The 12,727-nt window shown below is 42.0% G+C and overlaps 1 protein-coding gene across 1 annotated transcript; it reads left to right on the top strand.

The window, feature by feature from the left end:
- The first annotated feature begins 888 nt into the window (after window positions 1–888).
- On the top strand, window positions 889–4,816 carry LOC147609252 (G-type lectin S-receptor-like serine/threonine-protein kinase At2g19130). Its single transcript, XM_086787442.1, has 2 exons — window positions 889–3,314; window positions 4,426–4,816. Exons 1-2 carry the CDS (start codon window positions 1,097–1,099, stop codon window positions 4,635–4,637), a joined length of 2,430 nt encoding a protein of 809 aa, XP_086643568.1. The 5' UTR covers window positions 889–1,096; the 3' UTR covers window positions 4,638–4,816.
- Window positions 4,817–12,727: the final 7,911 nt, after the last annotated feature.

Raw genomic sequence — 12,727 nt, 5'->3', positions numbered from 1 at the left:
AAGTTAAAGGCAACCTAACATATGCTCTTTGGAAGGTTAAGCAACCTCTATCAATGCTCAATGTTGAACATGTTTAAATATGATATGAGAGAGAGAGAGAATGCCAACTACCAAGTTGTGAGAATTTATTCCGTATATAGAATATCTACCATCCACTTGGCCTAGCTCAATTGCTTTGAAATTCTTGAGGTTTTGGCACCCTTATTAATACATGCACTTATCTACCATCCACCTGGCCTAGCTCAATTGCTTTGAAATTCCTGAAGGTTTTGCTTGAGGTTTTGGCACCCTTATTAATAAATGCATACAAGTTTCCGAGTTGGGGCCTAATATATATCAATACAAAGTTCTAAGGTACATGGCACCTCAGGAGTGCTCTGAGAGGGAATCACCACCATGCACGAGAAATTTGAGGCAAGACCTACCTAGGGTGTGTGCGTAACGATCTCGTAAGGAAAAAAAGTTCTAAGGTACATGGCACCTCAGGAGTGCTCTGAGAGGGAATCACCACCATGCACGAGAAATTTGAGGCAAGACCTACCTAGGGTGTGTGCGTAACGATCTCGTAAGGAAAAAAAGTTATAGGCTTCATGTGGCACCTCACGAGTGAGGTAAGAGGGAACTGAATCTAGGCCGTGTCCGGGACATTGGGGCCAAGACTTACCTAGGAAGGGGTGTGGGTGAAGATTTGGAAAGGAAAAAAGTTATAAGCTTCATGTGATTTATATGAAGCTTCATGTGATGTATATTTTTCGTGACACATCGAAGGTAAAGGTTCTTTTTTTTCAATGAAGGAAGAAAATGACTTATTTTTTCAAATCAAACATTTGACTTTGAGAAACCTTAGTCTTTAAAACGCGTCGGCTCACTTATGTTGTAGGCCGTCCAGACTGGTCTCTGGTAAAGCGGCCTTTATTTCAATGGGGTAAGAATTGTTCGGCTCATTATTTCACTAGAAAATACCAGAGGAGGGTCTCTTATCTCCAGCTCGCAACCATTGTCTAAGGTCTCCCTTGGTGGGGATTCCACAGTGAATCAATACAGGCAAGAACCCCCCTCTCTTTGATGGTTTGGCATGAGCTGATTTGTGCACAAAATGAGAACCCTCTGTAATTTTAGCTTCAAATCCTCTGTGCTGCTGCCTAGCTGCCTCATCAGATTTGCCTTCATCTTTCTCATATCAACAAGTGAATGCCTTGCTGCCACAAGTGGGTCTTCTATCACCTTGGGCTCCTCTTTGTCCAATGGTCAAACCATACAATCTGCAAATGGGTTGTTCGAATTAGGGTTCTTATCAATACCCTCAGGCTCATCTTCAATGTATTTGGGCATATGGTATGCAAGTATAAAGACCATAACACCAGTGTGGCTTGCCAACAGAGAGCAAGCTGTGACTCAAGCCGCAACATGCTCTTTAACTTCTGATGGCCTAGTAACCCTCACAGACAAAGGCAAGACAATATGGGCAATTGGAGGAAGTGGGCTCAATGTATCTGCCTTAAATCTAATGGATACAGGCAATTTAGCATTAAAAACCTCAAATTCTAGTATAGTTTGGCAAAGTTTTGATAATCCTGGGAATACATGGCTGCCCACTATGAGCCTTGGCCGTGGCAAAAAGCTTCAATCTTGGCTTACACCAAATGACCCTTCATTGGGTCTGTATTCCTTAGTTATGGGCAATGACAGTAACTTTGTCTCTATGTACAATGACTCCACCCAATATTGGGATAGTGGGGCTTGGAATGGAAACATTTTCTCCAATGTCCCAGAGATGACAGCTAACTTTATCTTTAATTTCACCTTTAACAGCTCTGGCTTTACATGGTATGTTTACCCTGATGCGGGTGCAAATTACAATATATCAAGGTTTGTCATGGCATATGATGGCTTAATACAGGAATCAAGCTTCTATACCAGCCAGCAGACTTGGAATGATTATTGGTCTAAGCCTAATAATCCATGTGATGTGACTAGGCTATGTGGGCAGAATTCCATATGCAACAATAATCTCCAGCCCAATTGCGAGTGCCCGTCAACTGGATTTCAGCCTGTAGATCAACAGCAGTGGGGGCAGCAGGTCTTCTTCCAGGGCTGTGAGAGGAAATCACCTCTTAATTGCACCTCAACCAGAGGTAGCAATGATGGGTTTATCTCCATTAATCAAACCAGCTTTGATGGGAGCTTTACGGCCTCGATGGCGATGGCGGATGAAGGGAAATGCAGGGATCTGTGCCTTGCTAATTGTTCCTGCAATGGTTTCTACTTCAATGGAGAGGGATCAGGTAACTGCTCTCTCTTTAATCAGTCTTTGTATGATGGCACTGTGTCTACCTCAGCTTTGGGCACCTACTACCTTCGAGTTTCAGCAAAAGATCTGGTGTCTGAGCAACCTGCAAGTGAAAAGAAAACCAGTATAGGGTTGATTGTTGGCATAGTTGTCGCCGCCGTGGCCATTTTAGGCATGTTGGCGGTCTTTCTGGCGATCAGAAGGCGGAGATTGGCAGCGGCCAAAACCCCTGAAGCAGGATTAAGGGCTTTCTCTTATGCGGAGCTGCAAGCAGCCACAAAGAACTTCAGGGAGAAGCTTGGCAGTGGTGGGTTTGGCACAGTTTATAGAGGGGTGGTGGGGGGCGGAGAGGGCGGCAGTTCCAGCGGCGCCGCAAGTGTGGCGGTGGCGGTGAAGAAGCTGCACAGGCTGGATGAAGGTGAGAAACAATTTAGGGCAGAGGTGAGAACCATTGGCACAATCCAACATGTGAATTTAGTCAGACTCTTGGGTTTTTGCTCCGAGGGCAAGCACCGCTTGCTTGTGTATGAAATGGCTGACAATGGCTCCTTGGATGGGCTCCTCTTTCATGATAATCGTCGTGCCGCAGCCTTGACTTGGCAAACTCGTTATAACATAGCACTCGGGACTGCGCATGGTGTCGCCTACTTGCACGAGTCATGTCGAGAATGCATCATCCATTGTGACATCAAGCCCGAGAATATTCTTCTTGATGCCTCCTACAATGTCAAGGTCGCCGACTTCGGCCTCGCCAAGCTCGTAGGCCGCGAGTTCAGCCATGTGCTCACTACCCTTCGAGGGACACGTGGCTACCTTGCCCCCGAATGGATTGCAGGAATGCCCATCACTGCCAAGGCCGATGTGTATAGTTTTGGGATGACCATGCTTGAGCTTGTCAGCGGTCGACGCAATATCCACAATGATCAGGATGCTTCACATACAACCTTCTTCCCTGTCTGGGCTGCCCAACTCATCCACCAACCCCATGCAGATTTGACTTCGCTTCTCGATCCTCGTCTACGAGGTATTTTGTGACTCATGCTTACTCCTTTGCATGGATATGAGCAACGTGTGCATGCACGCACACATGTGTGTTGGGGTGTTGGGTTGTTGGGGGGGGTGTGCCTGCGTGCATGTGTGTGCGTTTGTGTGTGTGTAAAAGAGAGAGAGAGAGAGAGAGAGAGAATTGAGACCTCATGTTCTTCCTTGCACTTGAGTGTGCAATCTCGATCATAATGGTCGACTTGCATGTTCTTCCTTGCACTTGAGTGTGCAATCTCGATCATAATGGTCGACTTGCTTGACTCCTCTCTCTCTCTCTCTCTCTCACACACACACACACACACACACACACACACACACACTAGGGTGGGGACTTGCTTCATTTCAATATAGTGCACATGAACACACACACACACAATCGAGAGAGAGAGAGAGAGAGAGAGAGAGAGAGAGAGCGAGCTTATCTCTAAGGTGGGGCTTGCTTCGTTTCAATGGGTGTGTAGTTTCATCTTGTGAAAGTTTGACAATTTTGAGAGCACAAGGTAAACATGATGTTTCAAAACAAAAGAGAGAAAATCACATTTCAAAATCGAAATGAAGCAAGTGTACCTAACTTCTATAAAAGTGTGTTTATCCTTCAGTTTGACGCAAGGCAGGCATTTGTAAGTTTCTTTATTATAGTTATGACGGGATAAGAAAAGAAAGAAAGGTATGTGTAGAGTGTGCTAATGTTGAGAATAGAACCTTGGGCAAAGCAAGAATGTTCCACAAATAACCTAGCCCTAGAAAGAGTATTAGGGAAACACACTCAAAAGCACTTGTGTCATTAAAATAGTATTATTTTAGAGCTTTTAAAGATAACACAAGCAATTAAAGAAATAATATTTTGAGTTAAATTTAAGGTCTAAATGTTAAGATTTTCAATGGTTTAACCATGCATTTCTTTTTGTTTTTGCATTTGTAATTGTGGGTGCTTTTCTTCATTCCCTCCTTATCTAACGTTTGGTCTATCTGATAGTTAATGGTTGAGTATTACTTTATTTTTTTATGTTCATTTATGGTGTATCACAGTCATAGTACCTTGGGGCATTCTTTTACTTAGCCTTTAAATTGACAATGAAATGACCTTGTAGGAAATGCTAAAGTGGAGGAACTCCAACGAGTGGCCTATTGTGCTATTTGGTGCATCCAAGACAATGAAGATTCACGACCTTCAATGGGAAAAGTAGTCCAAATCCTTGAAGGGAGTATGCCAGTAAACCCTCCACCTATTCCCACATCTTTACAATGCCTTATAGAAAGTGACAGCTTTGCCACAAGCCCTGTTGTATTTAGTAAAAAGTAAGATGTGGAACTTCATTGTTATCTCCACATGTTTGAGGTGGGCCATGAATCATTATTCTTAAATATAGTAAAAATCAAAGGTCACATAGGTGTAAAATCTTCTATATATATTAATGGATATTGATGGAAATGTATTATCCATACTTGTGTAAAATGTATGGAAAATACACTTTACTTTCTTCATATTGGACTTTGATGCAACATGGTATTTCAAGGTTATATCTCATAGTTACTAGAATTTCTCAAAAACTTGACACAAAGTTAACTATACATAAAGGGTTCACCCTTGAGCACTCGTCTCAGAACATAACCCAAGAGACTCGTTTGGTTGCTATACGGATCAGCACTCACTCTTTTTCTCACAAAAACCTTGGCTAATTGCTCCGGATGAGCACTCCTTTGTGAGACGAGGAAGTCGATGATTGTTGGAAAACGCGTGTGCATATAACAATACCATGCTTGAGTATAAAAACGATCAAGATAACTATTGGGTGCTCTGTACGCTACTAACAGCAAGATCAAGATCGAGATTTGAGTGTAATCATTCCATACTAACACCAAATTTATAGTGGTTTGCTTCTGATCTCTCTATATCAACTCCTAGTCTTGAGTTTACTTTTGAACCACTTTGTTCATCTCTAAAGTCAATATCCATATGAAGAGACCCCTTTGATCACTCTGAATCAGCACCCCTTAAGGAGGGAGAGCAAGAAGTGTCCATTCATTCATTCCCTAGGAATGAATATGAGACTAATGCATGGAAGGAGTCTTCACTTGCCAGGGAACCAAGGGACATAGGTAGTCTCATAGCCATACTGTCCACTCCCATCCAAATAACATTGGGACAATTGCTATGCAATACACCAACATTGTGGGCAGACATAAAAGATTGGGGAGAGGGAGAATTGGACCCAATGAACACTACAGAGGAGACACATTCACCTCTAGCAGAAAGAAACGTAAAACATGCGGGGGTAAGAATGCCTAGATTCGTCAAGATACCGGCCAATCAATTGGGCCGATATTATGAGAGTGACCACACTAATGCTACAATCCCAATTCATCATAACGGATACCAAGCATTGGCTATCTTGGATGGAGGAGCAAGAGTCTACATTATTACAAAGCGATGTTGGGAGAATCGGGGAAAACCAATTTGGAAAGAGCAGATCTAATCATCAAAATGGCAGAAGGAACATATTCAAGACCCATGGGACTGTTTTGAAGAATGTATGACTTAAACTCTTTACGTTCTGCTACCATCATACATTTGTTGTAATGGACTTTCTATGCCAACTGGACTCATACAACATCATCTTGGGAAGACCCTTCATGAGGGAATCCAAATTGGTGCATGATTGGGCATTAGACCACGTGTATGTTTGAAGGGACTCACAAATCCTAAAGATAGATTTGCGACTGTGGAAAGCGCATCCAATGGAAGGGAAATTGTTTGGCAATGATTCGCCACCACTGAGCGACCACGTCCTTATAAGTCTGCCAACCAATGGTAGAATTTTCAAAGGATGAGGAAGAAGATGCAATGTATGCGTCGCTCCCCCTCCAGATTTCAGTGAAAATTGGATGCATGTGCTGGCCACTATAGATGTTTTGCAACCCAGAGGAACCCAATATGTTGAATCAGGGAATGTTCGTACCACCTCAGTGTGTATGGTCAATGTGCAACCAGGAGAAGAGGATTCGGAGGATGAAGCCAATTGTAAAGGAGGAAATTGACAAACTCATTGTTGCTGGCAGATGTCATCTACGAGATCGAGCACACTGATTGGCTATCACTAATCATGATAGTAGTGACAAAGAAGAATGGGAAACTAAGGGTCTGAGTTGATCTCAAAAAGGTCAATGCAGCCACTATAAAGGACCATTACCCAACACTGCCCTATACCGAACACGCATTGGAATGGGTAGTTGGTGAAGAAGCTTACATCTTCTTAGATGGATTTTCACGCTACAATCAGGTGTCTATAGCACCTGAAGACCAACACAAAATGGCTTTCAATATAATGTGGGAAACATATGCTTGCAAGGTTATGCCTTTTGGCCTCACCAATGCCCCAGCAACTTTCGAACGATTGATGTGCACATCCTTCAAAGACTACTTGCAAAAGTGGTTGGAGGTATTTATAGATGATCTGTGTGCATACTCACAATGGTTGAACCTTATGGCTTGTTTGAGGAAAGTGTTTGAGCGATGTCGATTGTATCATATATCCTTAAACCCTTTGAAATGCCAATTTTTGGGTCAAACATGGTGTGATCTTAGAACACATCGTCTCTAAGAACGGTATTTCCACGGATGAAAGCAAGGTAAAACTGATCGTGGAAATACCCCCACGCACCAATTATAAAGGCGTACAGAGGTTTATGGACCATGTTGGGTATTATCATCACTTCATAATATTCTATGTTGAAATTGCCAGACCATTATATAGACTGCTCATTATCTTTGAATGGACTGAGGAATGCCAAGAAGCATATGGTAAGTTGAAGAAAGCACTAGCCAGTGCACCAATTCTGAGACCACCCAACTGGGATCTTATATTCCATGTACACAACATCGATGCATCAAACTTTGTAATAGGATGTGTATTGGCACAACCTGTCAAATTGGATTACCCAGTTTGCTTTGCTAGTTGCTAATTGAATGATGCAGAGATAAATTACACCACCATGGAACGAGAAGGGTTGGCCATGGTTTATGCTGTGTCAAGAAATATCGACATTACCTATTGGCCAACAAATTTGTATTCTTTGTGGACCATAAGCCCTATTATATTTGGTGAATAAGCCTTGCACAATGGGAAGAATCACACGCTAGTTGCTTTTACTCTTAGAATTTGACTTCATGGTCATAGTAAGAAAGGGGGCATAGCATGTGTTGGCCAATCACATGTCTAGAATTCCGAATGGGGAACCTGAAAGTAGTATTGATGATGATCTCCCATATGCTTGTTTGTTCAAGCTAGACATGGTGCTTGAATGGAGTGAGGAGATATCAGACTATCTAGCTTATGGTTTTCCAAGAACAACCTTTGAATAAGGACAAAATGTATCGGCTTATTAAGTTAGCCGCGCCTTGCTGGAGAATTGTACAAGCTAGGTAAGGACAATATCCTATGAAGATGTGTGTGCGGGAAGACGAATTTGTCACAATACTAGATGAAGCACACTCAAGAATAGCCGGAGGACACTTTGCTGGTGAGGTTACAGCTTGCAAGGTGCTTCAAGCAGGACTATGGTGGCCTACGTTATTCGGGGATGCCATGGAGTTTGTAAAAAGAAGCCCAGAGTGTCAAAGATTCACTATTCCACAACAAAGAGACATGATGCCACTCAACCCTGTGATTGTGAGACAATCTTTTGAAAAGTGGGGTATTGATTTTATTAGGCCCATTAGTCGAGCTACGCATCCGCTCACAAGCCCGATATGTGATCGTCCACAGACTATTTCACAAAATGGACAGAGGCAAGAGCCTCTACGAGAGTTGATGCACGAAACACGACTAAGTTCTTATATGAACAAATCATTTCTAGATTCGGCTGCCCATTGGAATTAATTAGTGAGATCGGGGTTCACATTTCATTAATGAGGTGATTGAGCACTGACTTGCTGGATTCCTTGTAGTCCACCGAAAAGTCATCACCTTATTATCCATAGGAAAATGGCCAAGTGGAGAGTACAAATAAGATTCTATGCACTATCTTGGTAAAAACATTAGAAGCGAGCCGCACGGATTGGGAACACAAGCTGACTGCAGCTTTATGGGCATATCAAACATCGTATAAGGTAGCGACGAGATATTCTTCCTTCCATTTAGCTTATGGCGTTGAGGCGGTAATGCCTATGGAGTACTTAGTCCCAAGCCTGTGAATTGTTGTGCAAGAGAGGTTACCTGAAAATGTATTAGCTAAAAGATTGGTTGATTTAGAGAAACTTGATGAAATCTATCTAATTACATCACATGGGCTTATGGTGGAGAAAGCATAATTGGAGTAAACTTAAGCAGTATTATGGACCACTGACTCCAGAGATGCTTATGCAAGAAACTCTACTCAAACAAAAGAAAGATCTGGCTAGGGAAAAAATCAAGCAAGCTCAAGAAGAAGCTAAGGCCAAACAGAGACTCCAAGAGAGAATGTTGCATGTGAACATGGCTTCACTAACCCCCTCCTTGATGAGGATGACCTGGACATTGAGCCCGCAAACAGCTTAGTGCAAAAGTCTCTATGACCAAAAACCATGCAACGAGCATTGCATTAATTGATACACGGGATCAAGTCATAATTTGATCTCTTATGAAACATGGGAAGCTCTAGATAAACCACACCTTGAAGCCACCAATGCACAAGTCCGAAGTGTGCATTTGATCTCTTATGAAACATGGGAAGCTCTAGATAAACCACACCTTGAAGCCACCAATGCACAAGTCCGAAGTGTGCATTTGTCAACTACCAAAACTGTGGGATTTTTAAATGTTAATATTTCTATAAGAAATAATCCCTTGGTTTTTGGAAAGGTGTTGTCATGCCTGTAGGATATATGGAAGAAGAGATGATCCTTGGAAGATCCTAGATCTGTGCTAGTAATTGTAATATCCAATGGGAAAAGAGGGTAGCACAACTCAATGAGGGCAAGGATACCATTACCGTGCCATTATGGAGCCCCTTAAACAAAGGGAAACAAGTAACGATAGATGACATGAAATCGACAATGTCAAAGAAAGCAGCTATCATACCAGATAAGGTGTCAACATCACAACCCCCACACAAAAACAATCAAAGTATCGAGTAATTCAGTAGGGGTTCCTAAGGACCAACAACTTCGAGCTCAAGCATACTATGACACAAAAGAGGTGTCCTGGGGAACAAATCAAGTTCAGTCTAAGGACATGGGACAAAGAAGGCCATCCAAAGGAAGAAAGTAGTATTCCAAGAAAAACCACCATCCTAAAAGAACTCAAAAGCAATGGATTCGAAAAGATTTACTAACAGCACAAGGTTATTATCAAGGCAATACAACAATATGGGTGCCCAAGTTCTATCCAAGTTCCAGTACTGCATGTACTTTCAAAAGTATGGGAAAGGACCATAAGGGCGAACAGAACCAATGTCCAGCTAAATCAAACGCTAAGAAAACCCAAAAATTGCTTTGGAGGAAGGAGCCCATTCAACCCAGCGAGCAGAAGGGAGTAATACTGTCAACTACACCCACCAAGATAAATGAGGTAAACAACGTTGGGGAGAAGAGAAGGCAAAGCATGCACCCACAATAGGATTCAGTGGATTCACTGTTCAATTGGATGGACAGAAAAATCAGACACTCCCAATCTAAACTAAATTGGTTATGAGACAACAAATTCCTACCAGTGCCAAAGTATCAAATCGGTTTCCATGGCAATAATCAGAGAAGAAGTACAAAAGGTATCCATTCCTCGACAATGGGTACAAGGTAAAATTGTTCTATTTTCATATCGTGAAACATGAACATTCATTTCATTTGTATTCAACACTTCTCTGAATGTATGATGTGGGGAATTGAGTGTTTGAGTATATAGGAAACATAGGATATCAAAACTTGTACGCAGATAGCTTCATGTCGTGAACCGCCTTAGTGCTTCACGCAGTGAAATGGTCAAAACAGTTCATGTTGTGAAATGCTTAGTACTTCACGTTGTGAAATGGTTCGAGACGGTTCATGTCGTGAACTGCCTTAGTGCTTCAAGCTGTGAAACGATCACAAACCATCTGCTAATCGAATGATGACACATGGCATGCTTCTTTAAGTTAGCCATTGACACTGATGGCTGATTCATAAAATCAATTTCTTTCCTCTTTTGTGCATTTTTCCTTGTGTGCTCACTTGATTCAAGCTTCATACATTGCACCTGTGCTCATCATTCACGGGATTGTGCTCCAAGGTCTTCCGTCTGTCATAGCTTGCGACCTTCAATTTCAGGTGGGAGCTTCTGCTTGAATCTCTTTTCTTTATTTCTTTTGAAATAGTAAAACATTGGGAAACAATCGCATGGCATGTTTAATCTTGTGAACAGTAGAACTTCGTTGCTTATGTTCTATCTACACATTTTCTGTTATGATTTGTATCAGTTCACCCATCACCCATCTGTGAGGAGGAATGTGCATAAATGTTTATCACTCTTAGTGATTCATATTCGCCATAAAATAGCAATTTGCTATTTTACGGTATCCCCACTGATCGTTTGAATGATGCTACACAGTCCTTAATCTCTGTCCAAAGACCTAAATCATGTCCTAGTTGACCCATAGAAACATTTAAAATAAAAAACCATTAGGGTCAAAACCCTGCTCCTTCACGGGTCAAACCATGATACTTCACGGTTTAAACACTACAATCTCACGGCTTAAGCATCTCATGGCTTAAGCCATCTCACAAATTAACAGTCTCACGGGTTAAGCCATCTCACGGGTTAAGCCATCTCACGGCTTAAGCCACAGCTTAAGCCATATCACGAGAATTAACCTCTCACGAATTAAGAATCTCATGGGTTAAAACCCTGCACTCTCACGAGTTAAGCATTTCACGTGTTAAGCCTTTACACGTGCTAACCTTTCACAAATTAACACTTCACAGCTTAAGCCTTCTCACCTGCATCTTCACGTAATCTATACTCATGACTTATACACCTTGTTATTGCTCACCCCACTAACACCCTTCTCATCAAGCATAACACACACACACACACCATATAAAAAAAGAAAAGAAAAGAATATAAAAAGAAGAGGAAGACCATAAGCTCTCACCAGTCATTATGACTAATGTTCTTCTAAATGGTATAGATGTCGTCCTCTATAACCCCAAAACTAGAAGGCGAGGAAACTCTGGCCGTCACACAAATAAATACTACAGGGTCACCCATGGACCAAAGAAAGAGCACCATCATGAGGTACAAAGCTCAGTTATTTGGGGTAGTATGCACAGATGTTCAAGGGCACAATGATCAGCAAACAAGGAGGTACAGACAGTACATGGGAAGATAACCCTACAGTACCATAGCCCTAAGTTCCTATAGATTTTGGAGGATTCAAAATTCAAAGAGAAGCTAGAAAAGGTAGGGCTGGGAAGAATGGCCCAATGCCTCCCCCGCACAATCAACACAAAATTATGTGCAAAATACTTGAAATCCTATGACAGCACAACCAAGAGGGGACAGGTCACAAAAGCAGATGGTACAACAGCATAGGTCTTAATCTCGTAAGAGCTGATACATGAAGCTTTACAGCTGCCAATCAAAATACACACAATTTTGAAAAGATGCCCTTGGAAGCAATGCTCAAAAGGAGTTCGTACAATTCAAATGGGACAAAGTATGAGAATATACGAGATGAAGTTACAAACAAAGCCTGCCATGCAATGTCTCTCATTATGCACGTCAAACCAGTCGACAGGTATAACAGACTCCCTCTTAACTGGATAGCTAAAGTGCATGAAGAGAAAGAAGACGAATGGGCTTGGTACATCCACAGAGAAATGGATAACTATCTGAAGGCACATCAATCAAAAGTGTGCAATCCATACTTTCTCACAAAGGTACTTAGCCATGCTGTGGATCTTTCGATTCCAAATAGCATGTGAGAAGAACAAGTAGCACAAGCTATGGTGCTGCTAGCAACCGACCACGTGAAAATGCTCCAGATGCTACACATAGGGATGTCATCCTTAAAAGCTTGAAGGGGCTGCAGATGAGCAAGAATCAAGATACCAAGTATTAGAGGGTAACAACCAAGTACTCAGCCGGATAATTGTTCAAAGGATCAAGGAGAATACGGAGCTGAAAGCACAAGTAGAACAAGCAAAGGATCATCTTCAAAAAGAGGTAGCACATACTCAGGAAAAAGAGAGGCAACATGCTCAATAGCCTCAAGATCCTCAGGAAATGTCCATGCCAAAGAAGAAGAGTTCACAAGGAACATTGCTACCATCACTAAAGCCCTCGACATTGCTGAAAAGAAAGTGCTTCACCTTTAGACCAAACGAGAGCAGACAAACAAGGCCCATGTAGAAAAAGTAAAGGCTTTAAATGAGGTGATCAA

Source organism: Cibotium barometz, chromosome 51, assembly GCF_041138505.1.
Source record: "Cibotium barometz isolate CiBa-2024 chromosome 51, ASM4113850v1, whole genome shotgun sequence".
In the NCBI taxonomy this organism is placed as follows: domain Eukaryota; kingdom Viridiplantae; phylum Streptophyta; class Polypodiopsida; order Cyatheales; family Cibotiaceae; genus Cibotium; species Cibotium barometz.
Note: the sequence above shows the minus strand (reverse complement) of the source record. Positions and strands in the feature narration are given on the sequence as shown.

Bases quoted from the DNA above. Each gene is read 5' to 3' on its own strand.
- LOC147609252 (XM_086787442.1), top strand. From the start codon at position 1,097: ATGAGAACCCTCTGTAATTTTAGCTTCAAATCCTCTGTGCTGCTGCCT. The intron at 3,315-4,425 runs GTATTTTGTGAC...ATGACCTTGTAG, and splicing joins TCTCGATCCTCGTCTACGAG to GAAATGCTAAAGTGGAGGAA.